Source organism: Callithrix jacchus, chromosome 14 (genome assembly GCF_049354715.1).
Source record: "Callithrix jacchus isolate 240 chromosome 14, calJac240_pri, whole genome shotgun sequence".
NCBI lineage: Eukaryota > Metazoa > Chordata > Mammalia > Primates > Cebidae > Callithrix > Callithrix jacchus.
Window position 1 is genome coordinate 113,104,548 of NC_133515.1, and position 22,198 is coordinate 113,126,745.

General features: G+C 47.2%; 1 protein-coding gene across 50 annotated transcripts in view; it reads left to right on the forward strand.

The window, feature by feature from the left end:
- MYT1L (myelin transcription factor 1 like) overlaps positions 1 to 22,198 on the forward strand; it is a 565,076-nt gene that overhangs the window by 353,693 nt on the left and 189,185 nt on the right. For all 50 annotated transcript variants that reach the window (XM_017964578.4, XM_078350034.1, XM_017964584.4 and 47 more), the window contains exons 6-8: positions 18,934 to 18,988; positions 19,150 to 19,183; positions 19,472 to 19,534. In XM_017964578.4, coding sequence (XP_017820067.1) covers positions 18,934 to 18,988; positions 19,150 to 19,183; positions 19,472 to 19,534 — 152 coding nt within the window. The remainder of the gene's footprint in view (positions 1 to 18,933; positions 18,989 to 19,149; positions 19,184 to 19,471; positions 19,535 to 22,198) is intronic.

The window sequence follows — 22,198 nt, forward strand, 5'->3', positions numbered from 1 at the left end:
CTCCCTCCTGTAGTTCTTCACCTGCCTCTGTCCCTTGGGGTGGTCCTGGCAGAGCGGCTGCCCACCTCTCCAGCACCTGCCCACTGCAGCAGCTATGAGAATCCACCCCACACTGGCCCCGTCTTGGGATTCCCTTGAGAAAGGAGCACCAAGCCCAGGCTGTGTTGGCTGGGATGGGGATTTCAGCCTCAGCTGTCCCAAGCCCATCGCCCGGTGACAAGCCTCTGTGCTTCAACCCCACCGTGAGGGAGGTATGGGAGAACCTCGCTCACACCCAGCCACTGCCCACAGTGGTCAGCGAGGGGGCACCCGCTCGTTCCTTCAGTCCTCCCCCTACAGTGGCTGTGCTCACAATGTAGTGCTCCTTCCTCTTGTCTTCCACAGCTTCTAGAACTCTCTCCTCTCTTCTGAGACAGGAAGGTGAAGGTTTTTCTCCTATTATTTAGAGTGCTCTCATTGATGCATTTTTTTTTCTATTCCTGCTCCTTGAAGGAAGGGCAGTGTGGTGTTAGCAGTGCGTTTCTCTCAGGGAGAAGGGCACTCCCAGGAAGAGAGGGCAGCGAGGGACGGTCTGGTGAACTCACAGCTGCCGCACAGGGCACACACCAGTGTCCCCTTATGCATGTGGAGCTCTGTGCATTTACCGGGTTGTCCCACGCGTGTGGTGCTCTGCGCATTTACCGGGTTGTCCCACACGTGTGGAGCTCTGTGCATTTACCGGGTTGTCCCACACGTGTGGAGCTCTGTGCATTTACTGGGTTGTCCCACGTGTGTGGAGCTCTGCGCATTTACCAGGTTCTCCCATGCATGTGGAGCTCTGTGCATTTACCAGGTTCTCCCACGCGTGTGGAGCTCTGTGCATTTACCGGGTTGTCCCACACATGCTGTGAGTGTTCACATCCCCCGACCTTCACAGAAGCACACGGGAAAGACACTCCTGTGGCATGGCTTGTGCAGATGATAAAATTGAGGCCTGAAAGCTAAAGAGACATAGTAAGAAGAAAAACAAAAAAGTCTTCCTAGCACGTACCCTGTCTCCGGAATTCATGTTTCCCATTTAATAATGATCGAAGCGTTTCCATTTCCTTTACTTCCCTGTGGAATAATGTATCTCCTCCCCAGAGACACTTAACGTGTCTCAGAGTCCACTTTCTGTCACTGACAGACACAGGCTCCTCTAAGCTTTCTGTTGTTATCCTTTTAGTATTTTCCTCCCCCTAAATAAATAAGTAAAAGAATTTTTAAAAGGAAATGAGTTTAAAAATATGTAAACTAGAAAAATCATTAAGATACTTTCAAATATCTGTATAAATGGTCAGTTCTGCTAATATTTTTCTATGGCAAACATATTTGAATTTGTAACTTAAAACTTTTTAGCATTGTTAAAATCTGAACTAAGGAGAGGTGAAGACAGAACACGCTGAATATAAGGCAGACGTAGCCTCGGAAACAGCGTAGAGAGCAGCACTGCAGAGCACTCTGTTACTTGTTAAAAGCAGCTCTTTCTCCACATTTGTGTTTTCTGTAGCTATCAAAAAGAGATGGCGTTTTTCACTTCCGCTGTAGCCACAGGTCTGCCAGGACAGGCGTTCATTAGGGAGGGAGCCAACACCATCTGAATATCACCAGGAGGGAGCTTCACCCAGGGGTGAAGCCAGATGCCCCAGGAGGACTCACTGAGGGGAGGCGTGGGGGGCGAGCAGGGCATGAGACCAGGACTGAGCCTGGGAGGACACGGGAAGGAACTGGCTCCATGGGGGCTCAGCCACTCACAATGCAAGGTTCAGTGAGAAAGTCACAGCCAGGGCATGGAGACAGGAATTCTTCTCAAATGACTAGATCACCAAAAACGTTTATGTGTACATGAGAAAAAATCCCGAAAACGTTTATGTGTACATGAGAAAAAATCCCATCATCAAAATCGAAAAACAGCAAGAGGATGACAACGATAAGCTAGAAGAAGATTCTGGCGACAGATGAGGTGAACAGAGGGGTCAGCGCCGCAGGGTACAGAGGGCGCTTACCAATCGATGTGAAAAATGTGAAAGAAACAAGAAAAGACGGTCCAAGGATATGAACAGCATTTCACAGAAGAGGTGTGGATGGCGAAGGTGTGAGAGATACTTACCCTCCCTGGAACTCGGGGAATGACGAGACACATGGCTTTACTCCACCAAAGCAAAGGGCGGAATAGCATTCAAGGTGACCAGCGCTTCCAGAAACATGTTACAAAAAAGTGCACGGAATGTTTTTTTTAAAATGGCAAAGTGACAAGATCTTTTTCGAAAACTCCATTCTAGAAATATGTACCAAATGCATGTAATCATTTTTGTAAATTATTTTATTATTTTTTATTATTTTATTCTTTTGAGACAGAGTTTTGCTCTGTCACCCAGGCTGGAGTGCAATGGCGCGATCTCAGCTCACCACAACCTCCGCCGCCCAGGTTCAAGCAATTCTCCTGCCTCAGCCTGCTGAGTAGCTGGGATTACAGGCACGCGCCACCACACCTGGCTGATTTTGTATTTTTAGTAGAGATGGGGTTTCTCCATGTTGATCAGGCTGGTCTCGAACTCCTAACCTCAGGTGAGCCACCCTCCTCAGCCTCCCAAAGTGCTGGGATTACGGGCGTGAGCCACTGCGCCCAACCTATAAATTATTTTTGTAGTGAAATAAAGCTACATAAGCCTTGATCGTAAGAAAATTTGGGGGCCTGGCTGGATAAATTATAGTACGTTTTTTCTGAGGAATACTACGTAGCCATTCAAAAAGATGAGTTCAATGGATACACACGAGCCTAGAGAGATCGCTGATTTTTCCATAAGTGAAAAATAGCAAGTTGCAAAAAAGTTTTGTGAACAGAGCCTGATTTTGTAAATAATAAATAAAGAACCTGCTCTGTGTATTTACTGGATTGTGGAGCGGAGTGAAGGTTGGTTTCCTCCAGTGAGGAAATTGGTTGCAGGAAGAGAGACAGCAGCAGCTGCCCAATCCCCCACCCGGCAGACCCCTGTGTGTCTGTCTGTATTTCAGCCTGACAATGTAACCACCCAAGGGGTTCGCCTTGCCCGCTGCCTACACAGAGCTGCTTCATCAACACAGGGGAGTTGCACTAGAGAAAGAGTCATTCCGGCAGGGCAGCTGTGCAGGAGACCGGAGTTTAATTTTTACTCCAATCCGTCTCCCCAGCATTCGGGAATCAGAGTTTTTGTTTTTGTTGTTTTCTTTTGTTTTTCTTTTGAGACAGAGTCTCACTCTGTCACCCAGGCTGAAGGGCCGTGGCACAAACTCGGCTCACTGCAACCTCTGCCTCCTGGGTTCAAGCAGTTCTCTGCCTCAGCCTCCTGAGTAGCTGGGATTACAGGCACCTACCCCCACGCCCAGCTAATTTTTTTATTTTTAGTAGAAACGGAGTTTCACTATCTTGGCCAGGCTGGTTTGCAACTCCTGACCTTGTGATCCACCTGCCTCGGCCTCCCAAAGTGCTGGGATTACAGGCATGAGCCACCACACCTGGCCCCAGGGATCAGAGATTTTAAGGATGACTTGGTGGATTGGAGGTGTGGGGGAAGCCTGTGAGCCAGGAGTGCTGATTGGTCAGGGACGAAGCCATAGGGAGTTGGAGCCATCTTCTTGTGCTCACTCTGCCTGGGTGGGGGCCACAAGATCAGAGGAGCCAGTTTATCCGTCTGCGGGGGGGCAGCTATCTGTGTAGGGCCTGCAGACTATCTCAAGCTCGGATCTTAGGAGCAGTTTAGGGAAGGTCAGAATCTTATAGCCTCCTGCTGCGTGACTCCCAAACCATCGTGTCTCATCTGGTGGCTGCTGTGAGTCCTACAGAGGCAAGAAGGAGGTCTGCCTGGGGAAAGCGCTGTTGCCATCTTTGTTTAAACTATAAACTACAAACTAAGTTTCTCCCCAAGTGAGTTTGGCCTACACACAGGAATGAACAAGGACAACTTAGCTAAGTGAGATCTGTCACTGTCTCAGTCATGCTTTTGCAAAGGCGGGTAAGGAAAAGCAGGCATTGCTGCTGCACTTGACATAATCAGCAGAGAGACAGCCTGGGTTCTTAAGCCCGAGAATTCCCGGGGGGACCGACGGATGGCATCACGGTGGCGGGGAGGGGGTGGACAGGAAGGTGGGGGAGGGGGGCACCTGGGGACTCCAGCAATGCTCCGTCATGGTGGGATCAGGCCTGGATGAGAGTGGTGTCCAGGAAGATGTGAGGAAATGGGGAAAATGACAACAGCCCGAACCAGAATGTGATAAATCATTTGATAAAAGAAAGGGGGGAAAACTAGCCAAGTATTATTTTAAAGCTTCAGAAGGGAAGAGTGATCACCCCATACATTGCAGACCTAGCTATGGAGAATGCAGACCCATGCTGGGGTAGCGGAGGCCCCCGCTCACGAGCTCTTACAGCTAGTGGAGAAGCACTTTCTTACCACTGTGCAGAGAAACCCATGTCTAATCAATAAAGTTGTAAAATGCCGAGGAAGGAGACAGGAGAGAGCAGTGCCTAACGGGGCGGGAGGAAGGAGGACAGCTAAGGAAAAGCCCTAAAATGAACTCTCCGTGACAGCAGCAACAGGACTGTTGGCCAGAGAGCTTAGGGCTAAAAACGTCAGTTTGAATCCTCCTCTGTGGAGCAGGAGAGGCAGCCATGTCCTCTGAAAGGTGAAAGTACCAGGATAGAGCTCCGAGAGCCAGTGCAGCGAACCCAAGAGATGGAAATTTGGGGGAACATGATCCAGAGAATCCTAGGCTTCCCTGAGGGAGGGGAACTGACAAGACTGGAGATTTTGGGGATGGGTCACTGGTGTTCTTTGAAAGAAGGATGTTAGGAGTGATAGTCAACAGGTCCCAACTGCGTGAGACAGGGTAGATTGGTGGGTGGAGGCTGGAGGGGGCTGAGCTGAAGAGAGCAGGGGAAGGACCAGGTGAGAGGGATGGACGGACACGCTGGAAAGGAGGATGGGAGAGCAGGTCCTCAGAGGCCAGCTTTAAGGAAAGGATCTAGGCCAGGTGCAGTGGCTTATACCTATAATCCCAGAACTTTGGGAGGCTGAGGCGGGAGGATCACTTACGGCCAGGGGTTTGAGACCAGACTGGACAACATGGCGAAACCCCATCTCTACAAAAAATACAAAAATCACCAGATATGATGTGCACCTGTAAAACCAGATGCTCAGGGGCTGAGGTGGAGAGGTCACTTGAGTCTAGGAGGTCTGAGGCTGCCGTGAGCCACGATCATGTCACTGCATTCCAGCCAGGGTAGCCGAGCAAGACCCTGTCTCCAAAAAGAAAAGAAAAGAAGAAGACACAGCAAGACCTTCACAAGAGGGGGCAGTGGCAGGGGCTGATGTGGAAGCGTGGGAGGGTCCGACAGGAGCCCCAAATCCACCAAGGACTTTGGGGCCACGAATCATGGCAGCAAGCAGAGATTCGAATGGAAACTTCTTACTCGGAGGAAGGCTGGAAGGGGATATTGAAGTGGAGATGGAGATCAGAGCAGCAGAGGGGCTGGCGTCAATGGCTCCTCTGCTCTTCCTTATAAAGGCATCAGCAAGGTTGCTGCATGAGAGGGGACAAGACGGAAAATGCAGGCTGCATGGGAGAGCCGCCTCTCTCAGCCCCGGGAGGAGCTCAGCCCACAGAGGAACCTGGCACAGCAGGAGGACCCAGATGGCTGCCCATGAGGCTGCTCGGCAGAGCCCTGGGCTTGCTCTGACACAGTCCAGAGCAGTGTGCACTGGGCATGCACCAGCCTTGCTGCTTCTCCTGGTATTGTCATGGCTGAGATGTAGCAATGGATGCTGAGGCCTCTGGATGGCTAGGCCTGTTCCAATACACCTGAGAAGGCGGGCAGGGCCTGGTGGTCCATTCCAACAGCCTCCTCCACACAGAACTGCTGTTCTTTTCCCCTGAACACTCTCCAAGCCACTCCCTCCTTCAGTTTCTCAGCATCCCTGGGTTGCTGTTGCCCACAGACGTGTAATCAAGACATCCCAGGCCCTGGAGCTAAGACAGCTTGCCTGAACTCATACAGCTAAGTGGAGGCAAGGGCAGGGCATGAGGAGGAGGTTGAGCTCCTCGCCCTGCAGCTCCCCACTGCCTCCACGGCACCCGCGGTGGGTTTTCTGTTTTGGCACTGAGTTCACTCTGTCTTGTGTTACAACTTGGTGCTTGAGTGTCTGTCTTCCTTGTGATTTCCTGAGCGTCTCTTATTTACAACAAACTATGCAACAAATTGAGAAACCACAGAATTCAGGAATGAATTTAAAAAGCCCTCACCCTCAGGAAGTGTGTACTCGTGTGTAGCTGTTTGTGAGCTTGTAAATAGGTGCAATAGAGGATAAAGAGTGAGGAGGCTTCACTGGTGGTGCAGGGAGAGCTATGAGTTCCCACAAGAAACAGCGTCTGCCCAGGAACGAACGGGAAGCATCGGCCATACCTCCGAGATCAGGGCCTGTCCCTGACCACACCCTTTATCATGGCAGACGACGATTTTACAGGTGCCAAAGGCCTGAGCTGATTTTTATTTCAGACTATACTTGCCTGAAAAAGCACAAACTACCAGCCATTAAATTATCCTTAGTCTAAGTGGTTGTTGTTTGTTTTTGAGTTGGAGTTTCTCTCTTGCTGCCCAGACTGCAGTGCAGTGGTGCCATCTTGGCTCACTACAACCTCCTCCCCCACAGCTGGCTAATTTTTTTTTTATTTTTAGTAGAGATGGAGTTTCATCATGTTGGCCAGGCTGGTCTCGAACTCCTGACCTCAGGTGATCCACCTGCCTCAGCCTCCCACCATGCTGGATGACAGGCTGAGCCACCACTCCGAGCCCTTAGTCTGTTTCTTTTGTTTAGTTTTGTTTTATTAATTTCATTACTCACCTGATATTTATGATGTGTCCCCTTAAGGGTAGGAAATGCTTCCCTTTATTTTACTCATTTTCTTCCTGCAAGGAGCATCTGGGACTCTCAACTAAATTATTTCCATGTTGTCAAGAAGGTATGTCCAACCTTCACATGATCCTTAATCAAACTTTGCTATTTTTATTTAGTACAACTCAGCACATATTTATCCAGCCACTGTGCTGTGCCAAGCACTACACTGGGGGCGACAGAGTGAGAAGATGCGTGATGCACTCTGCTCCCTTCCCAGGATTGCCAGGCTCAGCTCCGGGCACGCAGAGAGCCACCTCTCCTGGGAATGACCCAGCTCCCCAGGCCTTCAGGACCATGGCTTCCGAGAAGACACTCTCAGCTGCTCCCTTGCCTGGTGCAGGGAACGTGGGAGTCCAAATCCTATTAGAAATAAAGAGTTAGTTGAATTAAGGGAGATTGTGAAGAGTCCTAGAAAAACATTCTCATCTAGAAGAGAAAGTTATGTTCCCACCACACACACACACACACACACACATGCACACACACACGCACGCGCACACACACACGCACGCACGCACACACATGCACACACACACGCACACACGCACGCACACACACACATGCACACACACACACACTCCTTAGACTGTGTAAATGTAACTAAGCGTTTGGCTGTAGGGGTCCTGGAGACTGTACTCTGGGACCACAGTACCAGTGTACTGGTTCAGGGACATGAAAGGCTGGTACAAAACATGATATCATGAGAAGTAATCAATCCAGAGGACTTCATCTTACCCTATGTGATGTGCAGTTACCTGTAACTGAGGGTGTCTTATTTACAAGAAACCAAGCAACAAATTGAGAAACCACAGAATTCAACAATGAATTTAAAAAGCCCTCACCCTCAGGAAGTGTGTACTGGTGTATAGCTGTTTCTGAGTTTGTAAATAGGTGAAGAGTCCTAGAAAAACTTTCTCATCTAGAAGAGAAAGTTATGTTCCCACCACACACACACACACACACACACACACACACACACTCTCTCTTTAGATTTTGTAAATGTAACTAAACATTGTTTCTTATCCCTTTGGGAACACTTACAACACCCAGACATGGAAATGAGAAGAAAGCCCCAGACATCTCAGCATCTACTAGGTACCCAGTCAGGCACGGTGGCTCATACCTGTAGTCATAGCACTCCGGGAGGCTGAGGTGGGTGGATCACTTGAGCTCAGGAGTTCAAGAGCATCTTCTATGTACCAAGCTCTATACAAGGTTCTTACCTATGATTCTTTTATTCAGTCCTCTCCACCACCCAACGAGGTAAGCAGGGCTTTTACACATGAAAATACTCAGATTCACAGAGGCAACTGTGTCCAGCATAAGGAGGTAGTGTGTGGAGCCAGCACTAGTGGTGCAGTGTCGGGGTCCGGCACGTCTGCCAGGGGGCTACCGACCTGCGGGAGTCCCCGAGACCACCAACGTAGATGTTTTGTTCAACCTGAGGGAGAGAGTGTGCGGAAGTGAAAGAAGATAGGAAAGCGGAGTCTGGAGGTCTGAGTGACTTGCAGTCAAGCAGCAGCTTTATTTCTGTGGGTGACAGCTTTTATACCTTTTTTCTTGTTACATTTACTTTAGATCAGCATTTACTTTAGCTCAGCAGAAAAAGGGGGCAAACAGAAAAGGGAACAGAAATCATGCAAAAATAGTTATCAGGGCCTGTGATAATGGCTTACAAAGCAATTTAAGAGTCAATATATGTTTTTCAAAGATACACAGTGCAAGCAAACAATGGTTCCCTTAAGGTGGCTTGTTAATCATGTTTTCCATCAGGAGGTGGAGCAAAGGCTCAGCTCCTGAGAAAATATGGGCAGGGGTCTTTGCCCCTCTCAGGCACCTCAATTGCAGCAAGCCTATTGCCTACACAGAGACTAAGGGGGATATGAAGCAGTCAGCACAATGTCCTCATAAACCGCAGGCCCTTACTCTGCATTCTGTTTTTTGCCTCAGTAGCTTAGCCATTCTCCCCTCAACTCGACAGCCCTCGAGAGTGGGGAGAGAGGGCAGATAGGTCCAGCAGCCAAGATGGGGCAAGTCATGCTACTGTCTCAAGCCCTTGGTGTGAACGCTGCCAGTGCAGGCCGTGCCCCTGTAATGCACACGTATGCCCCTGCTTCCCCACACAACGCCCAGGCCACTGTCCCCCGAAGCGATCAGGTGAAGGGGCTGCCACCCATGAGGAGTTTGGGAATGTGAAGATGCTGAAATCTGGAGAGCCAGCAGAGTAGACAGAGGATGCTGACCACTGCAGGCCCCTGGACACCACATGCAGAGATGCTCAGAGCCACACAGCCTAGCCAGCCCACTTTCCACCTGCCCACCATGGCCAGGCAGTCCTGCCGTGTGCCCGGCGCTCTGCAGGAATAGGAGGTGCAGGTGGGAACGTGGCACGGTCTCCACTCTGGAGCTGCAGCTGGCCTGGTGGGAGGGCAGATGCCTCACAGGCACATGAAGAGAAGACCAGAGTTATTTTAAAGGCATGTAGAAAGTTTATGGAAACTTGTTTGGAGCAACTTTTAGGGAGATTAAAGAACAAATTACTCCAAGAGCAGATATGAAGAGCAAATAAATTATTAAACGTTGAGCAGAAGCTCATGGGCTAGAGGACCGCTTCACGGGGAGCGGATACATTCTGAACCTTTGCCATGGGTAGTTCCAGGATCTACCCAGGGCCCATAAACGTCCTGATGGGCCCTATTCTGGGTTTTGAAGCCCAGCATGGGAATCTCATTCCTGTAACAGTTACATAATCCGAAAGCGTCAGCTGATGTCTGGCTTCTCCAGGATGCTCCAGAGGCTCTGGGCTTCAATGTCTGTCTGCTCTTTCCCTCAGGCTCAGTCATCCTGGTAGAGAGCAGGAGACCCAGGGCACACCTGCTCCAGGCAGCCTGAGCTCACTGCTGCTAGGTCCAGCTTCAGAACCAGCTTGGAACAGCAGAACAGCAGAGCTGAATCCCTGAAGCAGGGGGGGCAGGAGCATAAGCCCAGGAATGAATGGCCATGAGAGCCCCAGGCTCGAACACTGCAGGGTGGGGTAGCACATGCCCCTCCCACAGGAACGCTGCCCCTCCCACAGGAACACGGGCTGCCCCTCCCACAGGAACGCTGCCCCTCCCACAGGAACACTGCCTCTCCCATGGGAGCACTGGTCCTGCCCCTCCCATGGGAACATGGGCTGCCCCTCCCACGGGAACGCTGCCCCTCCCACAGGAACACTGGCTGCCTCCCCCTCCAGCTACCTGAGGCCAAGAGAAATTTAAAGCAGTGATTCCAGATCATCACATTTTTCCAGAAAAAAAAAAACAAAAATCCAGATTTTGATATAAAGCCTGGAAATTTTCAGCTGTTGGTACGATTTGTTCAGCACTGAGAACCCAGTGGAACAGTTCTGTGCCTGGGCAGTGAGACTGTCCAGGTCCCTCCAGCCCCAAAATTCTGATTCTTTGAATTTTCTCCCAGAATTCTTGCAAGTTAAAGGAATAGAGAAGTTATAAGAAACACATCCAAGTTTAGAAAATCAGATTTTAAAATGAAAATCAGGATTTACTTTCTTATTTTTATGCTCAGGGAGAAAACAGCAACATCTCTTTTACCACCAACAACAAAAATAGTAGAATGCTTGAAGGGCACCTGAGGTGATGTTTCCTGTGAACTTCTGGAATGGGTGCCTTCCTTCCCAGCCATTCCTTCATGTGAAAGGAGATATCACGTGTGATTGGAAATGCAGCCATTAAATCTGAAAGAGGCTTCAGCTCCTCAGATGTCAGCTCTGAGCCTGAACAACAAAGCTTCACGGGGGCCCCATGTTGTATGTGGTCACCGCTGCCCGCACAGCAGCGACAACCCCCTTGGCCTGAGATGAGGGCGCCTCCTCTCTCTGGCCCCTAGCACGTCCCCAGAAATTCTTCTCATGGGTGTTTTGGGGCTTCTCGGCTGCTTTGACACATGCCGTAAATCGAGCAAGCTGTTTTCCATGGATATAGCACTGCTAGACCATCTATTTTCGAATAAAATCAAATGTAAATTATTTTGTGAAAGCATCACCACTGCCTTGATTACCCTGTAGGCATCTTTGACGCCTTCGAGACTTGGTTCTGGTTTGGTGTAGTTTCAAATGTTCCATTAGGCTCCTGGCTCAGACGTGGATCTGAGGAAGCCATGCTTCTTAAGCCAGGGAATCCCAGGATTTTCCCAGAGCAAATTCGCTGTGGCTCTTTTTGAAGCTGTGAAAGGCCCCTCGCCTGCTGAGGTTCCTGTTCTGACTTCTGACTTAATGTGCAGCCTGGCCGGCATTCCATGGACATAGCACCCCATCCCACATGTCGAAATGGAGCATAGGTATCTTCGGGCTGCATGTGGAGTGGATATTTCCTTGAAACTTTGTATCTGCGTTGCGAGACTTTTTTAAAACTGTAGTGACATTATTGACATGGTAGCTGACCAAGAGATGCATTAGTATATTGTAATTATTTTATTCACTCACCCATTTAACTGACATTTACAGTTGCCTACCATAGGCCAGGAACTTTTTCATCACTGGGTCTACCAGCTTGAGAGGTGGGACCCTTTTGTATTTTGACAACCTGCTTTTCCTGTATTGTATTTTGACAACTTGCTTTGCCTTTATTCAAAAGACCAGTGGCTGAGTGCACTTCATGATGGCTGTCTCCCTGTCTCTGATGGGTCCAGCTCCCAGCTCTGTGCCCAGCCAACACGCACGGGTCTGTGGGGAGGGGCTGGGGGCACCTCTGAGGCACAGTTTGGCATGGTGTCCTTAGTGCCATTGCTCTAGTTACTGCTACCCTAGGTGGCTGCACTCTCCCAAGCTGACTATGTCAAGATGATGGAGCTCCTTTCTGGGGTGCCTATCACAGGACGTCTTCATTGCAACCTGTCATCATTTTGATTGCTATTTTCTTAGGATTTGTAGCATGATTTTTAAAGTGTTTGTCTCAAACTAGGCATAGAAGTCTATTAAGCATTCAAACTACACCATTTAGAAGGATTTATCTTTAGGGTTCATGATAACACGTGTGCTGCGGTATCACTTTAGTTTTACAGTCTCAAGACATTAGAGAAAGCAAGTGTCCCACATTTCCCAAGACTGTGTTGATTTCAACTATTCTACGTATGCCAGGAAATTTCCCAGATGTCCTAGAAGTCCCAGCAATTTGGCTGTAAAGCTGTATGTCACAGACGTCGTCTTCTTGCCCTAGGAAACAGCCTCAACATTATTGGGCAGGCTGTGTATCTGTAACCATTCTTTTGAAAGCATGGCCACCAGGCTCAGGCACTCTGTCTGTGGGGAGGCGTGCCCAGAGCCTCCCCACGGTGGGAAGGAGTCTTCCCGAGATTCCTCCAGAGCAGAGCAAGGGGCAGCCCCGTGTAGATACCTGACACTTGCTGGATGTTTTCCTCACTTGTAGCTGAATGTCAGTTATGAACTGTGCCCTCCAGAATGTCTACCCAGGAACTGATTAGCAGAGGCCAATCATTAGGGGCTTGAATCAGGAGAAAGACTGACATGTTCAGGTCCAAACTTAGTTTGATTTTATACACATTTTTAAATCTCTTTAGTGCTTTACTATGAGAATTCATAACCGCAGAAGGGTGGAGGGACGCTTTTTCTGTTCCAGTGTAGGTGAAGGTCATGCTTTATCACACCTTCCTGAGCGCTCCTGGATGCCACGGATCCGAAGCTTACTAAATACTGATTGACCAGTTCATAAAACAATTAACTTTCAAATCTCATTCCAACAAACTTCAAATATGCTATTTCCAAGACTGTCTTTCATTTTCTAAAACGTGCTACCTACAAAATCCTCTTTCTACCTGAGTACAGATGGGTAGTTTTACCTCGTTTCTCCCTAGAGATTGTCGAGATCGGCGCACAGAGTGGCGGAGAGCTTGTGGCTTAGCTCTATCTTCACTGTTTCTGCCAAGATCCTTTTCCTTTTCTCATTTTAATTTCTCTTGACTTTGTTGGCACCAACCTTGCCCGCCCACACAGGAACACCTGTACATGGTGACGGCGTGAAAGGGCCAGATCCGGGGATGGGGCGCTCTTTCCTCAAGAACATGGCTTATTGCCATCCACATTAATAAAAAAAGAACTGGAAAGGAGGAAAAGGAAAAATTAGGAGCAGACAAACCAAGCCTCTTCCTGTTTATAATTTTAAAATTATAACCCTTGATGCAATGAACTATAAACCCACTTGTATCTTCTAACACTTTTGTGACCTGATAAAATGCTATCATTTTAAAATATGAATATCAGATATAAATCCCAAATGTTAATGTATTTATACTACATTAATTTCAGTAAAAAGCAGAAAATATTGTCATATTTTAGAAAACAATTTTTAATTATTGTAGTTCTCCATTTAAACAGTTTTCAAGAATGACTAGAAAATGTAAGTTCTGATTCTTGCTAATCTTCACAGATGTATTTTTAGGAGCCCAAACTTGCTGGAGTTGGAATTGAGACGTGGAGATGTTTTCTATGATGTAGGGTAGTAGGAGGCTGACCAGCTCCCAGCTACCTTGGAAAGAGTAATTCCTGGGAAGGGGCTCTCTTGGGAAAACCCCTGGATTTGGTTAGGCCTGCATACTTGCACTGCCTCTTGCCAGGACTTCCAGTTTCTCTTCAACATTTCTTCCCGAGCCTTCCTTGCCCCTCACAGAGGCTAGGACTGACCTCTGGCTCCTGCCCTCCCGCCCATCTCCTCTTATTGATGGTGCTGACAAGCAGACAATTGACCAGGCAAATTGAGCAGCAGGAGCTGAAAGGCAGGGTCTAGCTGGTTGGCAAAGAGAACATTGCTTCCTGGATGGTGGAGGAGTGACTGTGGCAGGGAGGGAGGCCTGGAGCTCAGGTGCTGGGGTCGAAGGGGGAGCTGTCGGTAACCCAGCCTGAATCCAAGCTCCCATGCCTGGTTCCCGCAAAAGGACTTGGAGTGGGGGGAGGGGGGGAACAGGTCCCTGCGGCTAGAGACTTGGGTTAGGAGAGCCTTGCTGGTCTCTGCAAGGCCCAGGACCCAAAGTGAGCTCCTCCTGGGTTCACAGTTGTGACCTAATGTGAACCCTGATATCTGCTTGATATCAGAAAGCAGCCTCTGGGGACTCAGAGGGATTTTACTTTATGAAATTTTCATGCATTTACAATATTAGTTCTTGGCCAGATGCTGTGGCTCACACCAGGCATCTCAGAACTTTGGAAGGCCAAGGCAGTAGGATCACTTAAGTCCAGGAGTTCAAGACTAGCCTGGGAAACATAGCGAGACCCAGCTCTACAAAAAATTAAAAAGATCAGCCAGGTATGGTGGCACATGCCTGTAGTCCTAGCCACTCTGGAAGTGAAGTTCAAGGCTGCAGTGAGCTAGGATTGTGCCACTGTACTCCAGCCTGGGTGACAGAGTGATACACTGTCCCTAAATATATGTATCAAACATAGATACATTGTAATCTCTTCACTGAGGCTCAACCTGAGGAAAGCATCCCTGTTATTGGAAGGAAAAAAAAAGGAAGAGCATAGTAACAAAATAAATCCTGAGTCCAAATGTAAAGTTTTCATATTAGGAACTAATTCACCTGCTCTCCTTCATAAGTCACTCCTGACAGCTTTATTGTCTCCAAATAAATTCCTTAAATTCAAGACTTTACTTGTATAAAACAAATTTTACATCGTCTTAGAAAACATCCTTATTTTAAAAATAAATACTAGACTTCCAAATAAAAGAATCAATGCAAAAGTGGAGATTTAAGGGTGATTTTCTAAATGTAAATTACTGGAAAGGTCATCAGAAACCCCAGCAATGATAACCGAGGTGAGCTTTCTCCAGTTCTGAGGAAGATCAGAAGTGATGTCTCAGAAAACACGGTCGAGCCCTTCACAGGTTCCCCAAGTGAAGTTTGCAGTCAGGCCCTGGGGCCACCAGAAGGACGAATCCAAAGGGACCCTTTGCTGAGGCTGCCAGTGACAGTCCCCTGTAGGGGACAGGCCCTGGGTGGAAGCAAGCCCAGGCGTTCTTTCTGGGAGGGTAGGAGAGGTGGGAAGGGCAGGATGGAGGGGCTGGGGGGTGCTGAGGAAACAGAGTGTGAGAGTGGCAGTGAGGGCAGCGGCCCTAGGACCACACGCCGTCAGGTGCACACATTAGAAAATGAAAACCTCCTGGCATTTCAGACCATACGTTTCATTCTTTCTGCTTAATCTGAACCTCACTGGCAGTTGGCACTTATTGAACAGCTATGTAAATATAAAATTTAAAACCGTTTTGAAACCCTTCGGATTCGGGTTTCACTGGCGGAAAGGGAAAGAATGGGGACCCCCATCTGTTTAGCGCTGTGCTCAGCAGCTTTTATAAAGTATCTCCAGTAATGCTCGTGGCGAGGGGGTTTTGTTCAGCAGAGGGAGTACGCTGTAGAGCTGCTGTCATCCAAACAGGACTGTGCGGGAAGAAACCAGCGGAGGAGGGAACAGGGAGTCCCCCCACAGACCGGACGGTGGCAGGAATCTCACTTTCAGCAAGAGGAGTGTTTTAGTGTAGAGGGGATATGATTTCTTTATAACTGATTAATGGAAGAATTCGCTGACTGGAAAAAAAATACAGTTGCCCCTACATGCATAAAATATACTGAAAGGATGAAGAATTTAATTTTAAGAATAAAACAGTTCTTATCCTTATCAAACCATATGAGCAGTTAGCTAATGAGGCCAACATTTTCAATTTAATGCCCTCGAAGGAAAGCTAACTATACTGTACTTGTGGACACAGGTTCTCCCTAAACTTCAGCCAGGGGAATCATAAACGCTGCTTTATGCACGAAATGCTGGATCAGGGTTAGCAAGCTGGGTGCTGGCTGAGCGTGGCTGGCCCCTGTTCCACTAGGAACTTTGAGAAGCCTGTGCCAAGGCTGGACTCTGGCGCCCCCACCCCAGTTCCAGCTTCGTCTCTCCTGGACACACCAGTCTCTCCAAGCCTTTGGGTTTTTGCACGTCCTGTTCTCTCTGTGAGGAACAGACTCTCACCACAGGGTTTTTTTTTTTTTTAACCTGAAACATCCAATTAACCTTTAAAATTCAGCCCAAATCTCAGTTCCTCCAGGAGCCTCTCTTTCTCCTTCCTTAGGATGGGTTAGATACACCACATCCGAGCCTCCGTTACACCCCACGGTGAACGTTTCTCAACGTATGCGCCCTCATTTGAGCTGTTAATTCCATTTTGAATTCCCTAAAGAGTACACTTTGACCCCAGTATCTCTGCATCCCCCATCCTGTGACAAGGGCGGGGACCCCGGGAAACTGCTCCTCACTCATCTCTGCCTCATGTCACTTTGGTCCTAGATCCTTTGCTGGAATTTTGTGGCATTTTGAAATGTTTTCATGTTGAATGGCAATTTTAGAGCATCAACGAGTTACTCGGGGTGCTGTTTGTTTAAATGTCAGATCCACGTGATGTGGCTGCAGAGTTTCATATCCTAGGCATAGCGTTAAACAACAGAAAACCCAAAAGCTGCCAGATACACCACTGCGTTGTGTGGGTTCTTCCATCAGAAAGTTTTTAAACCCTTTTCTTTCTCTCTCGGACAATTATGTTGCCGAATTGGCCAACGATGGGACTAGCCACAGATGTGGTGAGGCCACTGCCCGCGCCCTTTCTTCTTAGGCCACTGCTGGCCTCCTCTCAGCTCGCTCCGGACTCCTCTGCCTGCCCCTTCATGCCCTCTCTCAAGCTGCCAATAACTTGTTGTTTTCTAAAACGTGTTTGGGACTGGTCCTCCCCACGCTTGAGAAAGGCTGGCAGCTGCCTATTCAGCTGAACCAGCAGGGCTTCCCAGGACAGCCCTTCCAGCTCTGCACGTGGCCCTGGCTCAGGCCCACCACCTGCATGAGATCGGACGTCGTCTTTCCAACATCCGCCTCAGGCACCTCCCTGACCGTCAGCATTCCCAGCAGCTGGACTCATTCATTCATTCATTCATTCACTCAGTTGCTGTGTATCAAGCCTCTAGGTAAGATACATATCATAGAGACCGTCTCTTTTACTTCCTTTCACACCTAAACAGTCATGGATCACAACTCTCCCCAGCACCCTTCCTCGGCATCCACTTCCCATTGGCTCTTGCTTTTCTGAAATTCTCGTTTTGATGTTAAGTCTGGTACATCATTATGTCTGTACATAGAAATAGCCCATTAAGAGATTTTTTAGCTCCTTAAATGAGCTTATGTTTTTATTACATGTATGTTTTTACCCCTGATATCATCATACTCAGCCACAGTATTCATGAATAGCTGGTGGTTAGTAACGTCAACATTAAATCAGGCTCTGTCCGTGCGGATTTCCGTGCCTTTCATGCTGTAGTCATCTGTTGAGGTGCACCTCCCTAGTCAGTGGTTTATTTCAGCAGCAGGTCCACCCTGCTCTTTTCTGGAGTCTGCATCGAATAGAGCCACCGGTGTCTAACAAGCCTTCACTCAATTCTGGCGTTCCTCCTATAAACTGTGGAGGCAGTGGCTTTGGTGTGCAGTGTCAGCCGGTGTGCAGGCCATCCAGCGGGGCTCTGGCCAGCTCCCACTGCTCATCTCTTCTCAGTTCCTCTGTCTCCTGAGTAGAGCCCTCCTACTACGCAGCTCGCCATGTGTAAACTCTTCACACACTGTGGGAATACCTGGTGAACAAATGCACTCGTATACATCCTCCACGAAACATCATGCTCCTGAGGCTCAAAGAGAACACATACAGACACGGGATTTCTGCTCTCTTCTCCAAAACCTTCTACTCAAAGCATCTTGGGTGACTCAGGTGGTTGAACTTTAGTTTTCTCATGCATAAAATAGATATAATAAATATACTTTCCTTACAAAATTGTTGTGTAGGTCCCACAAAGTAATATATGAAAGCATTTGTGATGTCCCAAGTATAAGATGTGTCCGTTCCTTTGAGAAGAGGGTCTAGACACCTCAAAAGAAACCTAGCAAGTTAGATAAATGTGGAGGACAATTGTGTTCCATGACTGAACAACATCAAGAGTGAGCCCCAGGCCGGGTGCGGTGGCTCATGCCTGTAGTCCCAGCACTTTGGGAGGCTGAGGCGGGTGGATCATGAGGTCGGCAGATCGAGACCATCCTGGTCAACATGGTGAAACCCCGTCTCTACTAAAAACTACAAAAAATTAGCTGGGCACGGCGGCGTGTGCCTGTAATCCCAGCTACTCAGGAGGCTGAGGCATGAGAATTGCCTGAACCCAGGAGGCGGAGGTTGCGGTGAGCTGAGATCACGCCATTGCACTCCAGCCTGGGTAACAAGCGTGAAACTTCGTCTCAAAAAAAAAAAAAAAAAGAGTGAGCCCCAGAAGGTAATGTCCTTCCACTATGCCTACGCCTCGTCTTAACTGCTTAACCATAGTAAACCTTTCAGTTGCAAGAAGAATCTAAATATTATATATTTATATATATACAAATGTGTGTATGTGTGTATTTATACTATATATTATGTAATATATATAATATTTAGATTCTTCTTATAACTGAAAGGTTTATATGTATAAAATATATGTGGTTTATACATATACATAAAATAGATAAATAAATAGACATGTATATATCTTTACTGTCTTGGCTATCTGTTATATTCTTGGTACAAAGTACAACTCAGAAACACACAGAAGTTCTATCAAATCCTTGAAAAGACAGGAACTGGATAGCACTTCAAGATTCCTCAAAATCTGCCCCATGTAGAGGGCAAGGGCCTCCTGCCTAAATGTTCCCTACAAGATGAAGGTCTGTTTATAATTGTTTGAACAATACATTTAGATTGCCTGACCCTGGTCTTACCCACCCTCTGCGCTTGGAGAGGGCTTCCCTTCATGGAGTGAAACAGGATTAAAGCCCCATCAATAAAATGCCAGGGGGAGCGAGCCGTCCCTGCGAGGCTGGCTGGTGCAGGCAGGATAAGAACATTGACGGCTGCTCATCTATCCCCAGATGGAGGTGGACACCGAGGAGAAGCGGCATCGCACGCGGTCCAAAGGGGTTCGAGGTACGTCTGTGCTTCTCCGCATCCTGAGGCCGGCTCAGGGTCACCTTCCTCCTGTGGAACTGAGGCTTGATTCACTTCGCACCACCCTTTCGGTAATTTTCTGCAGAAGAGGGTCACTTGTGATCGATGGTAAATGTTTATCTATTTCCATCTCTCTGCAGTTCCCGTGGAACCAGCCATACAAGAGCTGTTCAGGTTAGTGCCATGTGGGTAAAATGCCTCCCCATTAGCAGTGCGGAAAATTCACGCCTTCTAGTGGGCACGCTGCACTTTTGAGCTCCTCGGTGGCTTGCTCACACCCTGCTGCACTGATGAAATTAATTCCCCCGAGACTTGCTCGTAAAAAGCCTCCCAAATTCCCCCTCCTTTGGATTGTGTGATTTCTCTCCTGTGTCTGGGCTGCCCTCCTCTTTGCTGCCACAGATGCGCTCCATCTCACCTGCCTGCCCACGGCACCGTGTAATGAATTCTTTCCTGTTGCAGCTGTCCCACCCCTGGCTGTGACGGCAGTGGCCATGTCAGTGGCAAGTACGCAAGACACAGAAGGTAATGCCTGCATCTTTTTTCCACAATGTGCTGTCTAAAGTGGCTTATTAGGGACCCGGTCTCAATGATGAAATGTGTGGGCAGCTGTGCTTGGAAAGCAGTGCCCATTGTGCTTTCTTTTTCTGCTCTTTGTCTCTTGAACTTGGTCTTTGTCTCTTGACAAGGTTCTTAAAACATAAGCTGTTCTATCTCATGGGCGGAATAGGGGACACTCCTAAGGGTGACGTGCATTCAGATCAGCCTTAACCTAATTTTCCCACCTGCATACATGGTGCTCAGCGCACAGCCACCTACGAGCTCCCCACTCCTTACCGAGGAGCCCCAGTTCTTCTGCACTTCCTCATTCTGGAAGCGGCAGATGGTACACAATGAATGGTCAATTAAAATGTGACCTGCTGACCTGTCTGTAGACTCCACTATTTAACAGGGTTCATCCTGGGAAACTAAGCCCATTCTTACAGCTGGGTGGCTGCATCTAGAGGTGAAGGTCAGGGCAGATCAAGCTGGCAAGACTGGCACTTCAGTGATCACATCAATCTTGTAAATACTAGCATATCAGGTCTGTGACAGGAATAGGTGTGGAAGACCTTTAGAAACTAAGGGGGTAGGTGAGGATTGCTCAAAACGTTTCATGGCAGAATTATATCTTATACGCCTGTGGCTGACTTCAGTTACACATCAGTCCTTTAGATGTTTTTCTGGTAAGCATTTTTTTCCCTATGCTATTCATGAAGATGTGCTTTCAATAGAAAGGTTTGAATTATGATGAGGTAAAAGAGCTTAAGGCTAGGATATGCTTTTAGCTTGACTTTTACAAATTAGGTTGCAAAGACCAAGGTGACTCCATTCTAGCAAACCCTCAGTGAGCAGACCCAGCTCCAACACTGATTCTAAAGCAGGTGCCTCTGCCACACGTCCGGGTGGCCGCTCCTCATGGCCTTGCATTTCATTTCCTTTTCAGTGAAACATTAACTTACGAGTGAAATCAAGCAATTATTTTTGTTGTTCTCTAGTAAAATCAAAGGAAAAATTCCAAACTACTCCCAAATCCCCACGCTAGCATTTGCGGCCACAGGGAATGTCTAATGGACGTCCCTCACGAAATGATTGTCTGATTTCCTCTATTACAGACCAAAGGATTGTGGGACATTTTTCAGATAATTTTGTAATTACAATTATTACATTTTGTCAATTATATTATGATTGTTATTGCATAAAATAGTAAATTATTGAATTATGTAATTGAAATAAGTAGTTTACTTAAAATATTCTTTTATGAAGAAATGTGTATGTCAGCACTTAATCTAAAACACTTCATGGTTTATGTTTTCAAAAGAAGTTAGCCACTCGGGAGAAAAACTCATTTCCCTAATTCATCATCTCTTCATTAGTCAGACTTTAACACACTGTTATATAAAATTAAATTTGGCTAAAAGTTTATTTTTTCTAATTTCATGTATACATAGTAGGTGTATATACTTATGGGGTACATAAGATATTTTGATACAGGTATGCAATGTGAAATAATCCCATCATGAAAGATGGGGTCTTCATCCCCTCAACCATTTATCCTGCTTGTTACAAGCAATCCAAATATACCCTTTTACTTATTTTTAAATGTACAATTTAAAATGTTTTAATTAGGTGTGAGCTAGATACAATATTATAGCCATAGTTTTACAGGAAAATCCATGATGTTTCCAAAAAATTTCAAACATTCATATGTTTAACCAAGGTGCATTCTACTAATTCTGGTAGGATTGTTACATACGTACATACACACCAATGTGGTTTACTGCTTCCATCCCCTGGTCACCTATATCTGGCATTTCTCCCCGGTTTATCCCTCCCCAACCTACCTACCACCCACTGGCCCTCCCATAGCCCCCCCCAACAGACCCCAGTGTATGATGCTTCCTCCCCGTATCCATGTGTTCTCATTGTTCAACACCCACCTATGAGTGAGAACCTGTGGTGTTTGATTTTCTGTTCTTGTGTCAGTTTGCTGAGAATGATGTTCTCCAGATTCATCCATGTCCATACAAAGGACACGAACTCATCATTTTTTATGGCTGCATAGTATTCCATGGCGTATATGTGCCACATTTTCCCTGTCCAGTCTATCATCAATGGGCATTTAGGTTGGTTCCACATCTTTGCTATTGTAAACAGTGCCACAATGAACATACCTGTGCATGTGTCCTTATAATAGAATGATTTATAATCCTTTGGATATATACCCATTAATGGGATTGCTGGGTCAAATGGAATTTATATTTCTTGAGGAATCGCCACACTGTCTTCCACAATGGTTGAACTAATTTACACTCCCACCAGCATAAAAGTGTAAAAGTGTTCCTATTTCTCCTTACCAGTGTAAAAGTGTTTCTATTTCTCCACATTCTCTCCAGCATCTGTTGTCTCTAGATTTTTTAATGATCGCCATTCTAACTGGTGTGAGATGGTATCTCAATGTGGTTTTGATTTGCATTTCTCTAATGACCAGTGATGATGAGCATTTTTTCATCTGTTTGTTGGCCGCATAAATGTCTTCTTTTGAAAAGTGTCTGTTCATGTCCTTCACCCACTTTTGAATGAGCTTTTTTTTTTTCTTGTAAATCTGTTTTAGTTCTTTCTAGATTCTGAACATTAGCCCTTTGTCAG